Raw genomic sequence first — 21,805 nt, forward strand, 5'->3', positions numbered from 1 at the left:
ATGAAATGGTGGCCTCTGGTGCATTTACTGGTAGAGGTATTCCCCTCGTTACAGGAGGGTCAACGGGATCACTCTCTGGAATTTGTGAAATACAGGCATGAAATGGTGGCCTCTGGTGCATTTACTGGTAGAGGTATTCCCCTCGTTTCAGGAGGGTCAACGGGATGGTGGCCTCTGGTGCATTTACTGGTAGAGGTATTCCCCTCGTTTTAGGAGGGTCAACGGGATCACTGTCTGGAATTTGTGAAATACAGGCATGAAATGGTGGCCTCTGCTGCATTTACTGGTAGAGGTATTCCCCTCGTTACTGGAGGGTCAACGGGATCACTCTCTGGAATTTGTGAAATACAGGCATGAAAGGTGGCCTCTGGTGCATATGTATCTGGAGAACGGATTCCCTCGTTTAGTGAGGTCACGGATGGTGGCCTCTGTGCATTTACTGGTAGAGGTATTCCCCTCGTTTTAGGAGGGTCAACGGGATCCTCTTGGAATTTGTGAAATACAGGCATGAAATGGTGGCCTCTTGTGCATTTACTGGTAGAGGTATTCCCCTCGTTTTAGGAGGGTCAACGGGATCACTCTCTGGAATTTGTGAAATACAGGCATGAAATGGTGGCCTCTGGTGCATTTACTGGTAGAGGTATTGCCCTCGTTTAAGGAGGGTCAACGGGATCACTCTCTGGAATTTGTGAAATACAGGCATGAAATGGTGGCCTCTGGTGCATTTACTGGTAGAGGTATTGCCCTCGTTTTAGGAGGGTCAACGGGATCACTCTCTGGAATTTGTGAAATACAGGCATGAAAGGGTGGCCTCTTGTGCATTTACTGGTAGAGGTATTCCCCTCGTTTTAGGAGGGTCAACGGGATCACTCTGTGGAATTTGTGAAATACAGGCATGAAATGGTGGCCTCTGGTGCATTTACTGGTAGAGGTATTCCCCTCGTTTTAGGAGGGTCAACGGATCTTGGAATTGTGAAACGGGCATGAATGTGCCTCTGGTGCATTTACTGGTAGAGGTATTCCCCTCGTTTTAGGAGGGTCAACGGGATCTCTCTCTGGAATTTGTGAAATACAGGCATGAAATGGTGGCCTCTGGTGCATTTACTGGTAGAGGTATTCCCCTCGTTTTAGGAGGGTCAACGGGATCTCTCTCTGGAATTTGTGAAATACAGGCATGAAATGGTGGCCTCTGGTGCATTTACTGGTAGAGGTATTCCCCTCGTTTTAGGAGGGTCAACGGGATCACTCTCTGGAATTTGTGAAATACAGGCATGAAATGGTGGCCTCTGGTGCATTTACCGGTAGAGGTATTCCCCTCGTTTTAGGAGTGTCAAAGGGATCGCTCTCTGGAATTTGTGAAATACAGGCATGAAATGGTGGCCTCTGGTGCATTTTAGGTCTAAATTTTGAGGAAATGGAGGGATTACTCCCTCTGATGTGGTTGGGGGGGGGGGTCAGGGGCTCCCCTGGAACTTTTGAAATACAGGATGAAATGGTGGCCTTGGTGCGTTTTTTGGGTCTAAATTTTGAGAAAATATTTTTCCTTTGCCAAAATAGCTGGTGGCAGAGTGGTTAAGGTCGTTGACTTCAAAATCGCTTGCCCCTCAACAATGTGCGTTCGAGCCTCAATCGGGGTGTAGAATTCTTCGTGTGAAGAAGCCATTCAGGTCAGTGGTTCAACGCAGGTGCCCGCCCGCGGTGAAATTATGCACGGAGGGGCACCTGAGATTTTCCTTCTCCAGGAAAAGCCATATGCCAAATAATTGTGTCAGTGTTAAGTTAAACAAAACAAACACAAAAATGGCAATGACATTAACTAGTTCAAAATTAACAAGTATTTTCGACCTGTGTATGACATATTACTTTCTTATCGTATTCAATTTGGGCTAATTACATTACCAGAGAAGCAAATAAGAACAAAGAAAATGAATAATGAGAATATACTGATGACAAACTGAATTAAACTAATGGCAGAAATAATTTGGTCTTAGTTTTGACGATCTAGTTAGAGAGAATATATTGTTATCAAAGTAGGACATAATGAATCAAGAATGCAAACCAAATTTCAATGTTTTGAACACTTTCCTTAGATTTTAAAAAAAGCTGATGTGCTTTATCAATCTGAATTTTACACTGCAAAGTGACCTGTACATACACTGACGAGATATGAAAAACGCAACAAACATATGCCTGAATATATTTTTACTACAAAAAGCATCACTTTGAACTCTATTCCCATTGTGTTAATTTTACGGTCTGCTGTGCTGATTAAAGAACACAATAGGTATAGAGAATCGAGATGTGTATGTGTTGAACATTTGAAGGTGATGTTTCTTGTATAAAAAATATATTTAGGCATATGTTTGTTGCATTTTTATATCTTGTCAGTATATACGTTAAGAATGATTAAATTTATTTTTCACATAAAGAGGTAGCAACAAAACGTGTTCACCTATTTGTTTGAAAGGAATTTATTTTTCAAGTTGTTTGACAATTGAAACGAAGCAACACTATTACTGTAAAGAAAATTTTAGAGTTAAACGAACAAACAGAGTATACTAAATTTTGGTAGAAAATTATAAAAACCCAACTTTTTAAAAATATTTCGTTCAGAAGGAATTATCATGATTATCTATTTATTTTACTGGGGGTACTGAATGATAGCCATGTTCTACATATCTTTTAATCTACATACACAATTTCAAATTACCAGGCAATACATCAGAAATAATGCGTGACTATCTATGATTATGTTATTATTTTTTTTCCAATTTCATTAAAACTAGATGCATGATCATCTCCCTAATGACAATATATATATTTCATAAGAAATTATAGCGAATCCAATTCCTTTAAAAAATCTTGCTCGGGTTATCTTTAGGAGAAAAAGGTAACTTGATAATACAGTTGCAATTAGGCTTGAAAATGTCGAAATTTAATTATTGAGATTTGATTTGCTATCAAGTTTGAAAAGGAAAAGAAAATGTTAAATATATTCATCGAAAACGTTGATATTGAAATAAAGCAAGTATGTCCTCGTAGCACAGAGGCAGAAATTTCAATACTAGTACTCCATGTTAGACTGTCAAACAAGTCGATGTTTTACTTTTTTGAATACGTTGAATTAACAAACATTCCTGTATCATGGTGTCAATCCGTAAAGGATACCTCGTAGCGCAATTTACCATACCCAGTGCCTGAAGAGAGGGAAGCGGAGCCTTGTAACTAAATATACGTGAGTTTTTCAAGAAACACAGACACAAAATATTTTTAACAGTTGTTGTTTCACAATAAATGATTGGGATTGTTGTTTAACAGAATTAAGTCTTGCTAGTTATATGTCTTGTGAATACATGTCAAAAACAAAACTTAACCAGTAAATTTTATTAATTTGTAAAAACAATTACAAGTGTAAGCTACCGTGGTCGTATGCACACATATTCATCTTCCTGGTTTATATACTTAACTCGAAAATTATATTAATGCAGACATGTGTTGTATTTGAACAGCTACAGCAAGGCGCTTGAATTCAAATGAAAGGCGCCGGAGTCCTTTAAAACAACTAATGCACCGGGTCCTGTAAGTGTATTCTTGGACCGACTCGTATTTTCGACTTTTCTTTTATTAGCTACTTGTTGTCAACTGTCTATTTTGTTTACGTTTCATTTGGTTTATGCACTGGCGCCAGATCAGAAAGAAAATGCCTCTGTACATGTTATACCCTTCCCCTAGGTATTCTATAAGAACCATGGTCGTGAACGGGAAAATATACTAACCCATTACAATCGCGTATTTCATATCTAAAACACGCAGTTCAGTTAATGTGTACTATTGATATTAAACAGGGGTAATGTATCTTCCGTTGTGTACCGGTCACATTTCTTCAATATTTCTTATCTTAGAAAAACAACGTGTAGTTTACAGTTTTTTCACAGGTACACAAAAACTTGCTTGAACTTCCCTGGTGAAGTTCCGGTCTAGATTACAGACACACTCTGATTGGCTAATGTGAAAATGTATGTCAGTCGTCATTTTACTACACGTGTACGCTAAAATGTTTATATGCAGAATAATTGTGCAAAATGAATTAAATAAACAGAATAGATGTATACCAATTTATGATTTCAAATTCAAAACCATATACAAGATGAATTTCATTCATCATTTCGAGTCTTATCGTAAAACTGTGAATATACTGAATTCTGTTTTTGTTTGTTTACATTTCGCTTAACATGTGCACACTGTCGTGACCTCTAGACCGGATGTTCATTAGGGAAGTTCACGCAAGTTTTTTTCTGTAACGTTGACTAAAGCATAAAATATATGGAGCATCTCTGCAATATGGAATATTGAGACAATGTGACTGGTGCACGATGGAAGATAAATTATCGCTTGTTTAATATCAGTAGTACACATTTACTGACCTGCGTGTTTAAGGTATGAAATACGCGATTAAAATGGGTAAGTATATTTTCCCGTTCATGACCATGGTTCTTATAGAATACCTAGGGGTAGGGTATAACATGTACAGAGACATTTTCTTTCTGATCTGGCGCCAGTGGGTTTATGCAACTATGGATTAAAACTGTTACTGAAGCAAAGATTTCGTGAGTCAGAAATTCACAAGAATTGCAAGACATATTTCTCTGTATATAGTATGTAATAGAATCTGTGAAAAGATCGCATTTAAAGTGTGTAAGTACTAGCTATTTCTATTTTAAAAAAATCAGTATTGTTCCAGGAACGCCCATGCAAGCCTTCATTCCATTGCAACATATCACATTTTAAGTCAATATGATAAACAAAATAGCGAAGTTTCATTGTCAGTGAAGTAGAAGAAATACAAAAGCTTTGGCCTTATGTTGTACATCGTGTGTCATAGACTTTCAACATCGTCTTATTTCAGACATTACACGGAAGTTTATTTATATACGTGTTTGATAGTTGTAAAGAGGCCTTTGTTATACAGCATAAATATGTGCGGTGCAAGATTGTTTGGACAATTTGCATTTGCCGAAAGGACTCCCGTGAAAATAAAAACATAGCTACCTTCTAAATACGGTGTAACCAGTTTACTGAATTGACATATCAGACTGTGCGTAAAACTTTTTTCAACTTCTACACTGTATAAATTGCTACAAGAATTGCAACTAGCATACTTTTCACGTTTTACAATACGCCGTATTTCAATACCAAACGTTACCAATTGCATATAAATGTGCGATAATAAACATTAGAATTTCCGAGAAAGTCTTAATGTGTCATACTTACGTCTTTTAACTTTGTTTATTGGCATTTTTCAAGTGAGCTCCATTATTCAAGTTTGTTTCTGGCTTCGAGGTTCGCATGACCTGCGCTCCAAGGAACTGGGCACAGTCAAGAGCGCAACGAGATATTTTCTACGGACTGACACCGTGTGTATGTACTAATCGGATGTATGTGAGTTATATGAAATAACTAAACTTTGTTTTAAACTTGAGATATTTCTAATTGAGATAAGTGGACAGAAGTATGACAATATAACTGAATAGTAGGCAAGAAACGCAGGTGCTTCCTGTCAATGATGAAACACAATGAGATCATGTTTACGATAACGTGGAATGCTTTGGTATTAAGGAAAACAAATTGTAGTAAGGACCGGTCACACAACTGCTTAAATATTGCAACTTTGAATCAGGGTAGCAGACAATCGTCCCTGACATTTTTCTCAAGTAAAATGCTGTCTATTATCTATAAAATATTGTTTTAATCGGTAATATCGTTTCACTCCATTTTTGCCATATCAGCATTTCAAATTCCATTAACCATTTACATTCCGTTTCGAATATAGTCAGGACATTGTGGCAGTATATGTTTCAAATCAAAATGTTTAACATTTATAAAGTTAGATAATATGAGATCTTCGAGAGTGTGTGTCCAAATTTTATACTCTTCACTTTTGCAGATACGATGTTGTCTAGCAAAACGTGTAAAATGCAAGTTTCAATCTCTATCGGCTATGCGATGCAGTTCTTCAACTGTTATATATCTCCGAGTCAATCCCCGACTGGGATATTACCATTTTTTCGGCTTTTTGTTTTCGTTGTGCCAACACATATTATCTTGATTATAAATGAACTGTAATTTAACAAAACGTAAAGTCAGTGTGTCGTATCAAACAGGCAATTAAATGGCGAAGACGGACCTAACTTTTGGCAATCGTTTCAGCGAGTTAATAACAGATTAGAAGTATCTTTATCTTGCACTCAGTGTTGTTATATTTTCTGGTCCTTTGGAATCATGTAGTACATTCATATTTACTATATTAGAATCCGCTTAAGCCGATGCAAGGGGACGTGAAGCCTCTTGCACTTTTTTATTTCCTCACATTTAACTGACTCTCTCAAACCGAGTCTGCTGCTATTTTGCTTGGTTGCTTTCTAAGCTTCCAAAGTATCTTTTTTATAGATTTTATTACAACAGTCTCAATCAAACCGTGTCTGCTACTCCGTTATTTGCATTCTATGATTACAGAGAGGATATTTGCTTGTTTCAGTGTTAGACTGAAATATCTTTCACGAGTGAACACCAAATACCAGATATATTTTACTCTGATTTTTCGGTAATGCATCGAAGCAAAATAATAGCGGACTCGGTTTGCAGATTATTAAATACGAACTACCCAGAAAGTCCCTAAGCACTGTCTGAAGTGTAATTTTATTATATGTTTAGGCCTATATATCGATAGGACTTCATGATCCCAAACGGCTAAAACAGTTCAATTGCATGGAGAATTTCTACGACTGCAACATAGCGGTTGAAGTATTCTGTTGTGATATCTAATGAATTCTATATGAACATCCCTCGAAAACAGGAAAGGGTAGATTTCATAGTAAGCATAAAAACATAGAAAGCAACACAGCTAAATAAATAGAGAATATTAGGTTACTGTCTGATAAATTAAAATTTATTAGGCTAGTTGAAGAAAATATATTAGGCGAGGCTCTGCCGAGCCATATATTTTTTTTCGTAGACAAGACCAATAAATTTAATATTTTTCAGACACTAATCTAATATTCTATTTACCCTACCTGTTCAGAAAATTGGGAAAAAGTCGTTGGAAAGAGCAACAGCGTGCAGACTTGACGTCATATAATATGAAGTTTGCTGGTGTAATTCAGTTTGTGGAAAATTGAAAAAAATGCAATAACTTTTTTGTTTCTGGATAAAAACTTTTGATTTTACCACTTATTTTCTTAGCACATTTTCAATACAATGATAACAGTTTCAATGGAAAATTCGGGGAAAAAAATGTTTTCAAAATTTCCGGCTGAAGTACTGTAAAAGTGAAAAATAGCAATATCTTTTTTATTTCAGGATAAAAACCTTTGATTTGACCACTCATTTTCTAAGTTCAGACATTTCCAATACAATGGTGATGATTTAAATGCAAACTGTTGATAAAATAAGTGATTTCAAAAGTTCCCGCAAAAGTGATATCTTGACACTGACCAGATAAAGCAAAGTTTATTAGGCAGGCCGATATTGTGCTATATCTTATATGAGTGTAGGATAAAAATATATACTCGGTTTGAATTTGTCTATTCAAGACGGGTAAAGGCAATATCCGGTTTACTTCCCTGGGAGAAGATGTTTGTTCTTCAAAATTCATAACAAAATAATAGTACATGTACATGTTTCCCCGTAACTTCTGTAATCGGGATCATTCATGCGACAGCAAGTTTCAAAAAAAAAAAAAAAAAAAAAAAGATAGAATGCACTTGTCCACAGTGCACACTGATTCTGTTCATGGGTGTCATATCTAGGGCTTTTTCAATCTTTTTCAATACCTGCATCTGTTCATTCCACATGACGACACAGGAAAAGGAATGCAGTACATTGCCTTGTCCTTTTCAGCATTTTGTAACTTCCAGCAGCATAAACAAATGTAAAATACACATCGCCGCTCTATCTATTAACCCTGTGGAGGTATATTTTGCAGTGTTATATTAATCACATCCATTCTGTAAAAGGGCAATTTTCAGATAGTTCCCCATAAGATTGCCAAGCCCCATTGACTCCTCCAAAGAAACCCCTTTTCCGAGAGAAACATCCCTCTAGTTGCATTTTTAGCTCACCTGAGCACAAAGTGCTCAAGGTGAGCTTTTGTGATCGCCCTGTGTCCGTCGTCCGTCGGCGGCGTCGTCGTCGTCGTCAACAATTTGACTGTTAAAACGCTAGAGGTCACAATTTTGGCCCAATCTTAATGAAACTTGGTCAGAGTATTACCCTTAATAAAATCTTGGACGAGTTCGATATTGGGTTATCTGGCTCAAAAACTAGGTCACCAGGTCAAATCAAAGAAAAAGCTTGTTAATACTCTAGAGGTCACAATTTTGGCCAAATCTTAATGGAACTTGGTCAGAATGTTACCCTTAATAATATCTTGGATGAGTTTGATATTGGGTCATCTGGAGTCAAAAACTAGGTCACCAGATCAAACCAAAGGAAAAGCTCGGGTCATCTGGAGTCAAAAACTAGGTCACCAGATCAAACCAAAGGAAAAGCTTGTTAACACTCTAGAGGTCACACTTTTGACCCAATCTTAATGAAACTTGGTCAGAATGTTACCCTTAATAAAATATTGGATGAATTCGATATTGGGTTATCTGGGGTCAAAAGCTAGGTCACCAGGTCAAATCAAAGGAAAGGTTTGTTAACACTAGAGGTCACAATTTGGACCCAACTTATAAACTTGAAAATGTACCTAATAAACTTTGAAGAATTTGAATTCTCATCCGGTCAAATAGTACAGGTCAATCAAAGAAAGTGTTACACGTAATCATTATGATTGTCTCATAAATTGGCAATGTTATCTGATGATCTTAAAATTCAAATCTGGTAGGTGGTCAAACTAGGTCACTAGATCATTTCAAAGGAAAAGCTTGTTAACACCTTAGAGGCCCAGATGCTATTTCATGAACTTTGTAGAATGTTAATCTTGAATTTAGATCAATTGAATTGGTATGTGGTAAACTAGTCTGGCATCAAGAAGCTAGTATGTAGAGGCTCATTTATGTCATTTATGAATTGTAGAATTAGCTTGATTATCTATAGGTCAAGTTCAATCTAGGTAGGGGTCAAAACTAGTCATAGTCAATCAAAGGAAAGCTGTACACCTAGAGGCCATTATGACTGATCTGTGAAACTTAGTCAGATGTTAATCTGTGTCTTTAGTCATTGAATCTGGTCATGGGTCAAATAGGACCAGTCAATTAGGATAGCTATTTAACATTAGAGCCCATTATGACAATCTTAATGAAACTCTGCCAGAATGTTAATCCTGATGATCTTTAGGTCAAATACGTCAGGTGACCGATACAGGGCCTTCATGGCTCTCTTATTAATTAATTGATCGACGCTGTAAACTAGTCTGCAGCCGTTGAAAGATAATAATCATATTCATTTCGTAAACAATACGGAATGAACGTCATTTCCACAAAAGTATTGTCTTTCTTATTTAAATACTCCCATTTCAATGAATAAATAAATATTTAAATCTGGTATAATAATAATAACAAAAATAATAATAATAATGATAATAATAATAATAATAAAAGGATAATTCCATATAAAGAAATAAATACATAAAATAATACGTCGTCATCCTATATGTAACGAGGAAGGTATCTTTTGCGGTATAATAATTAGATCATTCCGTAACCGCAAATGTATTTTTCGCGGACTGCACGTCTTTTTTGGTGACAAAAAACCAAGTACTAACTGTTTTATTTCAATTCCAATACCATAACTACTCCCATTTCAATGCATAAAAGTATAATTCGAACTATGGAAAATGACACACACTTACACTTTATACATGTTAGAATAGTACACTTTGAAACCTCCTGTATGCAAGCTGGACATGCGCACTGAAAGAGAATCTGTCCCAGGGGAATTACACTGTATACTGCCGCGGTAATGAAATCTGCAATACCCGTCACGCCCCCACCCTTACCCCTACCCCCTAGCAACACCAAATACTTGGAGATTTTTCAGACTGCTATACGTCACTACGAGGAAGCTCATATGATAGTCAATAAAAGTTACAGGAATATAACCAAGTGTGATATGCAAAGTTTCAGTCTTTTAATCAAATCCTATGCCAAGAATACAACGATTCTTAATATAGGACCGTATTTCAACGGCGTACGCTGACATTCTTCAAACCATTTTTGTATTAGTATACACGAGTAGGCAATGTTTAGCGAGCGATAGACACAGCTAAAGTGAACGGATTTTAATGAATTTGTATCAATGTAAAGCTAACATGTTTATCTACCCAATAATCTTAATTTCCTCGTGATTTTCGCATTATTGAGCGAGATAACGTTCTAGATGCATTCATATTTAAACAAAGCTAGTGCGGCATTAAAGCCTCGAACTAAAACCCATACCAGTTCGAATATCACTTGTAGTCTCTGAAAATTATCAAGTTCTAGTCAGTTATTTGCATGGCGAATCTGTCAATCAAGTATATTTGATGAGTGATTTAGGTAAATGTCAAGTATTTTTGCTTCCTACATTGGAAATGCTACTTGCCTCAGATGGATGTATTCTATACGCGATTGTGATAATTTGATTACTCGTGTAAGAGCAAATAATGAGAGCGGGAAATGAGACTATGTTGAAAGGAAAACTTAAAAGTATTGTAGGAATACAATTAGCTAATTTATGAGAGTCTAACTTGAGATAATACGCGGATGAATTGGATTTATATAATTAAGTAAGGAAAACAATTTGTTAAATTTTAAATATTAAAACTGAAGACTAACAAGTACCTGACACGCATTCTGTTGAAAACGAGCAAGTCTTTTTTACCAGCAAAATTCAGCAAATCTAAAATAATCTGTTCCAAATGAGATTGTTCGAATTTAAAGACGATCGATGCGATTTAATATTAGATCAAATGAGTCATTATTTCTCTTTCAAATCATTAATATACAGATAACATCTAAGTCCAAGGATTGAGGACACCAGGTTAGAATTGTATGAAGGCGGTTCTATTTCTTACAACTTGCTTCTTAGTTATTGTTCCTTCTCTTGAGCAGGAACACTTAGAATTGGTAAGTCGCACTTGACTGAGCAACTCATCGCAAAAGCTGTTGTCATTACAAGCCAATCAAACTCCGTGACCTTAGAAATAATTTCTGACGTTAAAATTATTCTTTTCAAATTGAGGCGTCTCTCAGGCTGAACGCGCTCCGCGGATTACATATTACTTCCGAGGATAAAAAAGTGGCATTGTTGAATCATGCCAAACATCTTATTTGTCAAAAAGGTCAACATACGTCGTTACCTTCGAATGCATGGCCAATATGTGAAAACAAACCCCATTGCGACCCTCTCATTGTCCCGGTTAAGATTTCTTTTTTTGTGTTTGGAACGCCAGTGACAATGCGCATGCGCAGAAATTGATCCTCCCATTTGCAGACGATATAGTAAAAGCATCCTCTCAGCAGTGAAAGTCAGAATAAAATCGACTTATCAAAAATAGACGGGTTTTACCTACGATACCGTCTAGGCATTTATTGTTTATATGTTTTTAGCGCGGATAAATTAATGTCCATGGCCGAGTGGTTAAGGTGTTGCATTACCAAACTTGTGGTCTGGGTTTTTTGAAAGTTGTAAGTTAAATTTCTTTTTTGTAATATTATTAGCGTGACGTTACAAACGTCATTCAAACGTAATTTGACGTAACTGTAATGAGTGATTTACAAATCTAGTATTCAACTAGTAAACTAGAGCCAACTCGAGTTGGTTTGAGTATGATCGATTTGGGAAGTAATCACCTAAATCTAAATTATTTTAGTTTAAAATGGTCTGGTCAGAGAACCTATAGGTAAAGGCGCAAACGTCCAATCCGGGGGTTCAACATACTGATGACCAATATTTAAAACAGACATTGCAACCAAAATTTTACAAGATGATCATTATATATCTATATAGATGTGCCTTAGAAGGATCTTTTTCTATGCTTTTACTTGTTGTCTTAGTATTGACTCTTCGCAAATTCGTAGATGGCGATGAGAAGACAAATAGAGTAAAGTACGGTAGGTCAAAGGTAAAGGTCACAAGTAGAATTCAAGGGTCAAATTTGACCATCATATGTATTTCGTGTCCAGAGCCTAACTTCATAACCAATTACGGTATTGACTTCAATCTTGGCATAAATGTAGGTGTCAGTAGGACGGTGTGCAGAGTGCATGACACAGGTCTGTAGGATAAATTTGTGTTCAAAGTGCAACATGATAACAATTCAAGGTAATGACTTCAAAACTTGGCATACAGGTAGGTAGCAATAAGTTGATGTGCAGGACGCATGGACTTGGTCTGTTAGTCAAAGGTTAAGGTCACAAATTGAATTCAAATTTGTCCTTTGTACTTAGTATCCAAAACACAACTTAAAAGCTTTACAATATATTGAATTTAACATCAAAATACAGATGGACGATGATGATGAGGTGACTTGACGGGTGCAGTAATCCACATAACTACGTAATTCCCCACTCCCACTACCGGTACGCCATAACCTCCACCCCATATCCCCTTTGTTTTTCGTGTTTGTGCATTTGTGCTTTAGAATTTGGGGTTGGTAAGTCAGTTGTCGTGGTAACAGCAAGATCAAATTTGTCCGTCACATTTTGTGTCAAGGGCATAACTTTATAACCATTCATGGTATTGAAATTGAACTTGGCATTTAGGCAAGTGGCAATGAAACGATGTGCAGAACGCATAATACGTTCAACGGTTTTGCTGTTGTTTGCTTCAGTACGCCCTAAAATCAGTCAAGTGGAAACATTTGAACATATTTGAGAGACGTCCATACAAGGATGCTGCTGATTGAGTTTGGTGACGGCCCATCAGCAGTTCCAGAGAAAAAAACATTTAAAGGTTTTTCTGGGTTTTTTTTTAGCTTTGGTGATCAGTGAAACATTGTTCATGAGAAGAAGTTGTTTAAAGGTAAAAAGCATTGGCTCAGGTGAGCTAATTATCACAGAATGTTCACAAATGGACAAATTTAACATGTCACTGTAAACTATAAACAAACAAAGTGTTAAGATAAATAAATTAGATTTAATTGTCATATGATGTCCTGTTCAACAGACATTGTAGAACACACATACAGTTTAATACAATCAAATAAATACAATATAAAGCATATTTGTGTTGTTTATTATCTTTTAGGAATAACCAGTGTCATTTACGATACTAAGTTACTGAATATTAGGCAAAACCTTTTAAAAATCAAATGCTAATGCTTGTGGAAAAACGTTCTCAAAGTAAGGTAATCCGTTACACATAAATATATCACTCTTATATCCTGTACAGTTTTCCAAATACTTTAACTAGAGATGTGTTTCTTTGGGACCAGTTTTAATTTCAAAAAGATGTAATAACAATTGAACAATTGTGTCAGTCAAATAATATAAAACGGCGATTTAAACCGAATCGCAGATCTTTTGTAAGCATCCATACTGAACTGAAACACTACGGTGACTTTTCGAATACTGTATAGATGGACTATTCATCGAGCCCCACTACCATCTATAGCACGTTCCGAATATTTCTAAACACTATTCCATTCTATTCCTTTAAAGCAGAACATATATGTCTAATCCAAATCCAGAACAGAAAAGAAAACTATAAATTATGTCCGCTCTGTAGGCTTTATCTGGTATTTTTTCTAAATGACATCCCGTATTTCACTTTCTGACACTTGCATCTAAGTATTTTCCAGAACGTCTTGCGGAAGTTAGCATTGCACAGTGCGTAACACAATGGATTTACTGTAGAGTTAATGTAACACAACCAATAACCTGAAATAATAAAACACTTAACGTAAGAAATAAAACTAAGTAAATGCAAATCTAGGTCTTCTCTGATGTTGCTTCAATATTCCATTATAAAAAATACAAAGACATTATTTTCAAGGTAATGAAGACTCATAATGCCGTCAATGAATCGACAACATATTGCACGCACATGGACAGTACATTATACGCGATATTATACATTCCGTGATTGCGAGGGGTGTTCTGAATGTTATGACACTAGCCTCTTTAACTTTATAACATTTGATCTTAATCATGTGCGAGATATATAATTAGGAGGGGTATATTGTTAACCTGGAGAGATATCAGATGCTATTATGGATCTCTACGCTGTACAAGTTTGTAATAGTACAGGTGTGGTACTATTGAATGCTCTGGCTTTTGTTGGCCACTGTAAAGCTGTGTAAACCACAAATGAGGGATTAACAAAACTGGTACTTTTCTAACATACTCTATAAGGCTGTCTTCTGAAAATTTAAATTCACTGTCTACTAAAGTATCTTTTATCCAAAATAAGAGAAGCGAAATGTTCAATCTTTAACATTTTCATATTAAATTTCATGACGTCATCTTGCAACCTTAAACTGATATGACTTCAATTTCACAACTGTTGTATCAAAAAAGTTCCATGTTGATTAATACTAAACTAATGTAGTCTCAAATTTACATCATCATTTATGTATGCTAATCATTCAGGCTAATACAATGTACTGTAAGATAAAGTTAACAGTAAAACGCTTTGAGCACACGACACAAAACACATCGGATATCTAGGTAAAAAAAAAACAAGGACGAATATCCAACTGGCAATGTCTAGTTCTTAGATCGCAGTCTCCTCAATCCGCAACCCACAGAATGCGAACGTGCACGCTACTAACGCGTGCGCACACACATGTCAATACGCACGCACGCACGTACGCACATTATTATAAATATGTTCATGGTCACCATTATCACAAAACTAGGTATTGTTAATTTAAAAAGCTTTCTAAATTAGATAAAAGATAATCAGACATTATTTTCGCATTCGATTTTATCACTTCGTACCTCTATTAAAGTATATAGAATTAGGATATATATTTACCTGTATTTGATAGAAGATTTAAAACATATTTTCCACAGACGTATATTGCATACGATTCAGATCAATTATAACAAAGTTTAAAAGCTAGTTTCGAAACTTTCAAAACACCCCTCGTACGAGATTTTTTATAATAATTCAAAAGCCAAGTACCAAATTATTTAAGACATATTTTACTTTTCAGGTTTCCATCTTTCAGATATTCGTTTAAGATTGTTCTGCTTTGAAATTCAATTTATCATTAAGAATTAAACCTGTATCAGGCATGAATTGGAAACGTCAGAGTCCTTCTGGTATGCCTACCTTTTGAGTTTCATACTTGAAATAATCCCACAATGTCATCAAATCTGTCTTTTGAGAACTCTTTTAATCGTTTACAGATATGCCAACAATAAGTAAATGGATCCATTAGTCATACGATAGAAACATTCATTAAAGTCTACATTATACGTTTGTTTCCTATACACGAACTAATTTTATTCAACGACTTCCATTATAAAATGTTTTCTGATAAATATTCCTAATCAGTCCAGCAAAAACATCAACATGTGACAACCTTTTTTACTGTCTGCGTGTTCTTTAAGTACCCTAATAAATTTCTTCATTGTAGAAATTAACTGACACAAGCTTGCAGAACATCCCTAATCATTAAGGCATGACATATAGTTTATTGAACATGAAGGTATATAACTGGAAAATTGAGACACGAACTCTTAAAGGATGAATAAGTACATCCCGAAATAATAGCAGACACGGTTTGATTTAGTCTGTTCACGAGTAGTTCTGGAAGATGCAGGTTGAACCCTAATGCTCCATCCTCCAGCAGAGGTTTCAGCACAATTGTGTTACAAACAAATATATCATTGACTTCATGATCCCAAAGGACCAGAAACTACAATTATACTGAGTTAAAGACTTTGCTACTAAAATATTTCATTGAATGAATATAATGAAGAAAATTATTAGAAATCAATTATTGCATTCCTCGATTACTAACAACGGAGCCGTTTTCGCCTCTTGATAGTGATTCGCTTTGAGATACTTTTGTACACAAAGATGTGACCATTCGTCTTAGGATTATGAATGTGTATTTGAAACGGGACATCGATAAAAATATACAAACAGCAAGGTTAACAAGAAAGAGATCAATCCCTTGAAGCATTGAAACCAGGGCTACTTTCCTAAAAACCTGCCACATTCAAATTAGGAAACGAAACGTTTTTGTATTATAAAAGCTCATAACATTAACACCTGAGCAAATAAACTGCTTAGTGTCTTTAACCACACATTAAATAATGATGGGAACAGTTAGTGCTCAACTTATTTAACCCATTAACTTAATCCAATCACTATTAACTCAGTGAATTTCCTTGTTATGCCCTCAACGAAATCCATTAACGAAGTTGAGAGAAACGTGATTGTAATCAATAAATAACTTAAGGCGAGAAAAAAATCGTATTCCGGCCATTGTTGTAAACCACCAATGTATATTTTGACATAGTTATGAAAAACCTCTACCCCAGTTTTGTGAATAGCAAATCGCATATACTCTAGACGCATTTGACCCCTTTGCAAGTCGTTTTACAGCCAACCAAAGTTTATAGTATTTAATATTACCATGAAGTGTCAACCTTTAGTACTAAATGCGCTATTGACTAGAAAAAACGAAGATTATGTGTCAAACTAATGAAATATTTTTCTAAATTATTATTAGAGACGACAGAAAGAAATAAGTTTAAAGGGACAGACACACTACTATTCAGATCAGATTGTACACCAGAAGGTACTGATCAAATGATGCGATAGAGACATTTCTTGCCACTGTTAAAATGTGTTGTCAATTCAATTCACCGTTTATACCACAGTGAAAATTATTAGAAGATAATGTTTTACTGACGTTAACAGTTGTAGTTATAATGATCTTGCACATCGTTCTGCCAAAGATGCTAGAGGGCAAGAGAACAAACCTTATAACACGTCTAAAACTTGGTCTTGCACTCCTCGTATACAATGGGAATGTACATTATAGATATGGAAAATTAAACATGGTAGTATAATTAAATTTTTGTAAATTATCAAAGGATGATACAATGCGAAAGTTGTAGCGCATAGTGCATGTTACGCGAATTACCCCTCTACAGTTCTAGCTTCGTATTTAAAGGTACCATAAATTCTCAAAGGTGATGCTTTCTCCAGCATCATACACATAGCGGAAAGAGGGAGTACATTGTTATCGACATACCCATAAAAAAGTTATGTGAAATACTTATAACTTAAATCATGTTATCTTGTAATAATTCATAACTTGTTTATTAAGATCCGTCATTTCTACGTTCATTTCATTTGAACAGGACAAACGTACTTAGGTATTACAGTATATTCAACATATACTTTAGACACTAACATACAGATACATACCGAAAGCGTATAACGTGGGATGTATACACGTCAAACAGAACGTTGATACTACGGCGAATATATTATAAGGTGTCCAAGTGATTATAAAGGCAAGAAGTATGGCGCTTAGTGTTTTGGCTGCTTTCCTCTCTTGGCGTCTTTCCTGGCGCTTCCTTCTGACACGTTGACTTTCCATTTTGTTAACAACTTTATATGCAAGGTGTGCTTCAGACGCAGTTTTTGCTGCGTCTAAAGATTTGGCGCGTCGCCCAAGAGCGGGAGTACCTATCCTTAATGGTACCGAACTGTCACTGATAGTCCGTGATGATTTCTGATGTTTAAAGTTTGATTTCGGTTCTTCCTCAATTTCACTTTCGCATGCTGAATATAAAGACATTGTCTTTTCTGGATTTTTTGTTCTTTTGGAATGCTTACCAACATTTTCGGTAATATGTGCGTTTCCGTTGTCGGAATGATTGTCGTCAGATGCGACTAAGTCTGTATACATCGTTACAGAAGGTTTCATTTCATTATCACTTGTGTCCCTTTTGTGGAAGTCTATGAGAATAGTGTACGTGTAATCGTCGTGCAGTAAAGGCTCCTGCAAACGGGATTCTGAGGCACTGTCATGAAATTCACCAGTCCTTTCATTTTTACAGTTATTTTTAGTATCAATTGATTGCAGTGGGAATGACACAGAAACACTACTAGGTATGCCATTACTTTGACATTTACGATTTGAGATTGCACGGTATCTATTTGTTACACGGTTAGATACAAAATTATGCAAGTTTGATGGAGTTGAATTTGGCGAAGTCGGGGAATCGCTCGTACTAGATTCCTCGGTTTGTTCATAATCCCTGTCAATCATCCTACAACAACAACAACAACGATGAAACACAGAGCTGTGATCTCCGGGGCGATGCTCTGGTTCTTCTATTTCATCGTCCATGTAAGGAGACATATTATCATTACTGCGATATGTAGAGCTTCGAAATTCACCAGAGTTACTACTTGGAGTACGTGATTTTCTCTTAGAAACAAACTTGGATGAAGCCTGAAGCATAGGCATTCTTTTCTGTCTTTTTTCCGTTTCTCGGTATATCTTATAATATAAAATTGTCATAATTGACACTGGAATGTAAAATGCCGCAAGTGCCGTTGCTATGGTTATTATAGCATTTGTTGTCAAAAATTGTATATAGCATTCTGTATCGGGTACAGTTCGTTTCCCTTCAATATGAGGCCAAGCAAATATCCATGGTGTCCATAGTAGGACGGACACTAACCAAGCACATCCTATCATGATACCCACTTTTCTGGGCGTCCTGTTAGCTCTATATGTAAGTGGTCTTGTCACAGATAAATATCTATCAAAACAAATAATGAGCAAATTTGCAACCGACGCATTACTCATTGTGTAATCAAGTGACAGCCATAAGTCGCATAGGAGTGTTCCAAGAGGCCAATAGCCCATCAAAAGATATAAAGTATAAAGGGGCATTGACACTAGACCGATCGTAAAATCTGCCACTGCAAGACTAAGAAGAAAGCAGTTGCTGATTGTCTGAAGTTGTTTGTCAATTTTAAAAGCTATGATAACTAATAAATTACCCGCCATTGTAAAGATTGCCAAAAATCCTACGACTACCGAAATAGCAATAACTTCATACAAATTTGGATCTGCCGGCAACGTTACATTTTCAGACTCGTTCAAGGTACTTGTTACATTATCAAACCATTTTGCCGTTGTTATTTCCACGCTCGCATTTGTCACTGACATAGCTAATGTTCTTTGTTAACATGTCTCATACGTCCAGCATGCTTAAGATATCACAGGTTTCGTAGTTTGGCATCTTGTAAGGTTTGATTCAACGTTGATCAAGCGTACAATTCAGTTTATACGCGGTACTGGTTGTTGTCAGAGAATCTCGTAGCTGATGGTGTTTCCTTGGCCTGACGACAGACATTGCGTAGAAATATTGTTCTGGCTTTGCTGATGTGATTTCATTTATTTAAATACTATATACTGTGTATAGAGTTAACTCACATTACCTGAAAATAAAAGAATATAAAATAATAAATATGAATACAAATTACCACTTACAATTATGATGACGATATCAGACTGAAAATTGTGGTGTAAATATATATTCCGTTATATGTTAACAATTCTGATTTAGAAAAAAAAAACGTTTGGTAAAATTGAGATCACTAGCATTTTATTCGATTTACATAATTGTACGTCATAATTGTTTACTGAATAAACAATTAAATAAAATATGTAGGGAATCCATTCGGAAGCACATAAGCAAAATATTCGGTTTACTAGAGTTTATGTTCAGGAGAGATAACTATGTGTACCACACTATTCACTCTCCTAACACCAGCTTACGCAGAATTCAAAAATTATAATAAAAAAATACTTTATGGTCCAAAGAATATTCTCAAGTTCTGAAGACATTTTACATTTCTCAAAAAGCACGTAATATATATACATTTCGATAGTTACACTGACCATTCTTCTTCCGTGTCATTATCCTCAGCTGATTATTAACATGTATTATGCAAATTTAAAACCATTCTGCCATGTGCTAACTTTTATTCTAACATATCAAAAACATGTTTTATATCCACGATCATGAAACATTTGTCCCGTATCAGTATAACATTCATTTCAGGCAGTTTTTACGTATTTCGTCCCGATAATTGACTGAGCTTTGCATTTCATATTTATACAGGTGCTGCAGAATCATTGTTCTCTGAATAATGTTAAACTTCGGAAACAATGGGATAAATGAAGTACTTTGATCTGACTTGCCATACTACATAGAGGATATTTGTTTGTTTTGAGTGAATATGGAATATCTCACTGAGAAGTGAGAAAATTTCAAATATTTTCACGAGCCCGTAGCTCGAGTGAAATGTGAATATTTTCTCACTTTGAGGTGAGATATATTCCATATTCACGAAAAACAAACACATTTTGTTTTATTTTATGCTAAACTGTGTTGAGATATACATTTTGCAACAAATTTTAATCTTAGCGCTGGAAACAGACGCGCGTAAACGAACATGACGTCAGACGTGTTGTGACGTTAAAGACACACACGACATAAAGTTCCTTTTTATTTTACTTCTTGCTGCATAACGTTATGAAAATTCACATTAAGTAAAATAATTTAAATCGAGAAAATACTATAAAAAAACAAAGTGCGGCTACAATTTTCATCCTTATTTAAGGAAATAATCTAAAATTCATACTCAATGTAGACAAGTGGATCGGCAAAGCTATTTAAACAGTGAGTGATATGGTTTATATCTCACTGATAAAACACAGTATTTCATCAGTTAGCATTTATTAAAAATGTTTACCATCGGCCGGAAAAGGAAATATTGTATTGCATGTTATAGTTAAAACATAAAGTAGTCTTTAAAACATTTGTATAAGTTTATGTTCGCATGGATGTATAGATATATACCTGTATATGATTTTGCATATCATTCGTTTAGATATAAAAAATAGTTGCAACAGGAATTCATTTTCATATTGAAATCAACACTTTTGCGTAAACTATATATCAGTAGATCTACTAGTATTTCAATAAATTTGCTATAAAAATGAAATAAATTCACGTCAATCAAGACAACAATTATGTACAGCTTTCTAACAAGCCAAACGGAACACTTTAATAATGCTTAAATAGTCGTATGGTTGATTTGTTTATTAAATTTACTTTAACTGTCAGTTATTTAAGAAATAAAATGATTTTTTTCGGTGTTCATGCGAAATGAACGACATAATAGGATCGGCAAATCCATGAATCGCGCTAAATGGAAATTACTACACAAACGTCTCACACCAAGGTGATGTACTATACACGGTTGTCCGATTTATATTCCTTTCAGTACGGAGAATGTTATTATTGTAATCAAACTTGGTTTGCATTTTATGATTAAGTACCTGTCTACATAGTAGATTCAATCCATGGAATCCTCAAGTAATATCGAACGATCATCAGCGCTTGCTGAATTTTAAATCGAAAGGGTCCTAATTTAGTGGAATCTGACCAAAATCATTCCCAGTCTGTATCTTAAGATTATTTAGCTATGTACTAAAAATTAACTCACTACCGTGTTTCGCCTTAATATAAACAGTTTAAGTTACACAAGGTTTAATCACACGTTCAGTAACGTATATAGGCTCGATAAATTGTCCCCAGAATAGCTGTCGTGATGTGATGCCCTTTTCTTGACGGGGAGCTTATTTTTGCCATACGATTTCATTTTTTATCTTTCGAACACATTAACACATTACACCGCTTTATATTCCCAGTCTTATCTCTAGTAACTAAAAGTTAGATATTGGTAAGGATATTGTTGATACATGTAACAACAATCAAATTCGCACAAAGCAAGCCCTATTAAGAACGTTACCGCACGAAATGAAGTT

The 21,805-nt window shown here is 35.5% G+C and overlaps 1 protein-coding gene across 6 annotated transcripts in view; it reads right to left on the bottom strand.

Annotated features, from left to right (window-relative positions):
- Positions 1-13,096: 13,096 nt before the first annotated feature.
- The window catches only part of LOC123524188 (muscarinic acetylcholine receptor M1-like), a 126,669-nt gene continuing 117,960 nt past the window's right edge, over positions 13,097-21,805 (bottom strand). For all 6 annotated transcript variants that reach the window (XM_053541314.1, XM_053541327.1, XM_053541334.1 and 3 more), the window contains 2 exons: positions 17,374-19,407; positions 13,097-13,859 (listed from right to left, as the gene is read on the bottom strand). In XM_053541314.1, coding sequence (XP_053397289.1) covers positions 13,711-13,859; positions 17,374-19,135 — 1,911 coding nt within the window. In that variant the 5' untranslated portion in view covers positions 19,136-19,407 and the 3' untranslated portion in view covers positions 13,097-13,710. The remainder of the gene's footprint in view (positions 13,860-17,373; positions 19,408-21,805) is intronic.

The sequence above is a fragment of the Mercenaria mercenaria genome, chromosome 1 (assembly GCF_021730395.1).
Source record: "Mercenaria mercenaria strain notata chromosome 1, MADL_Memer_1, whole genome shotgun sequence".
Lineage (NCBI taxonomy): Eukaryota > Metazoa > Mollusca > Bivalvia > Venerida > Veneridae > Mercenaria > Mercenaria mercenaria.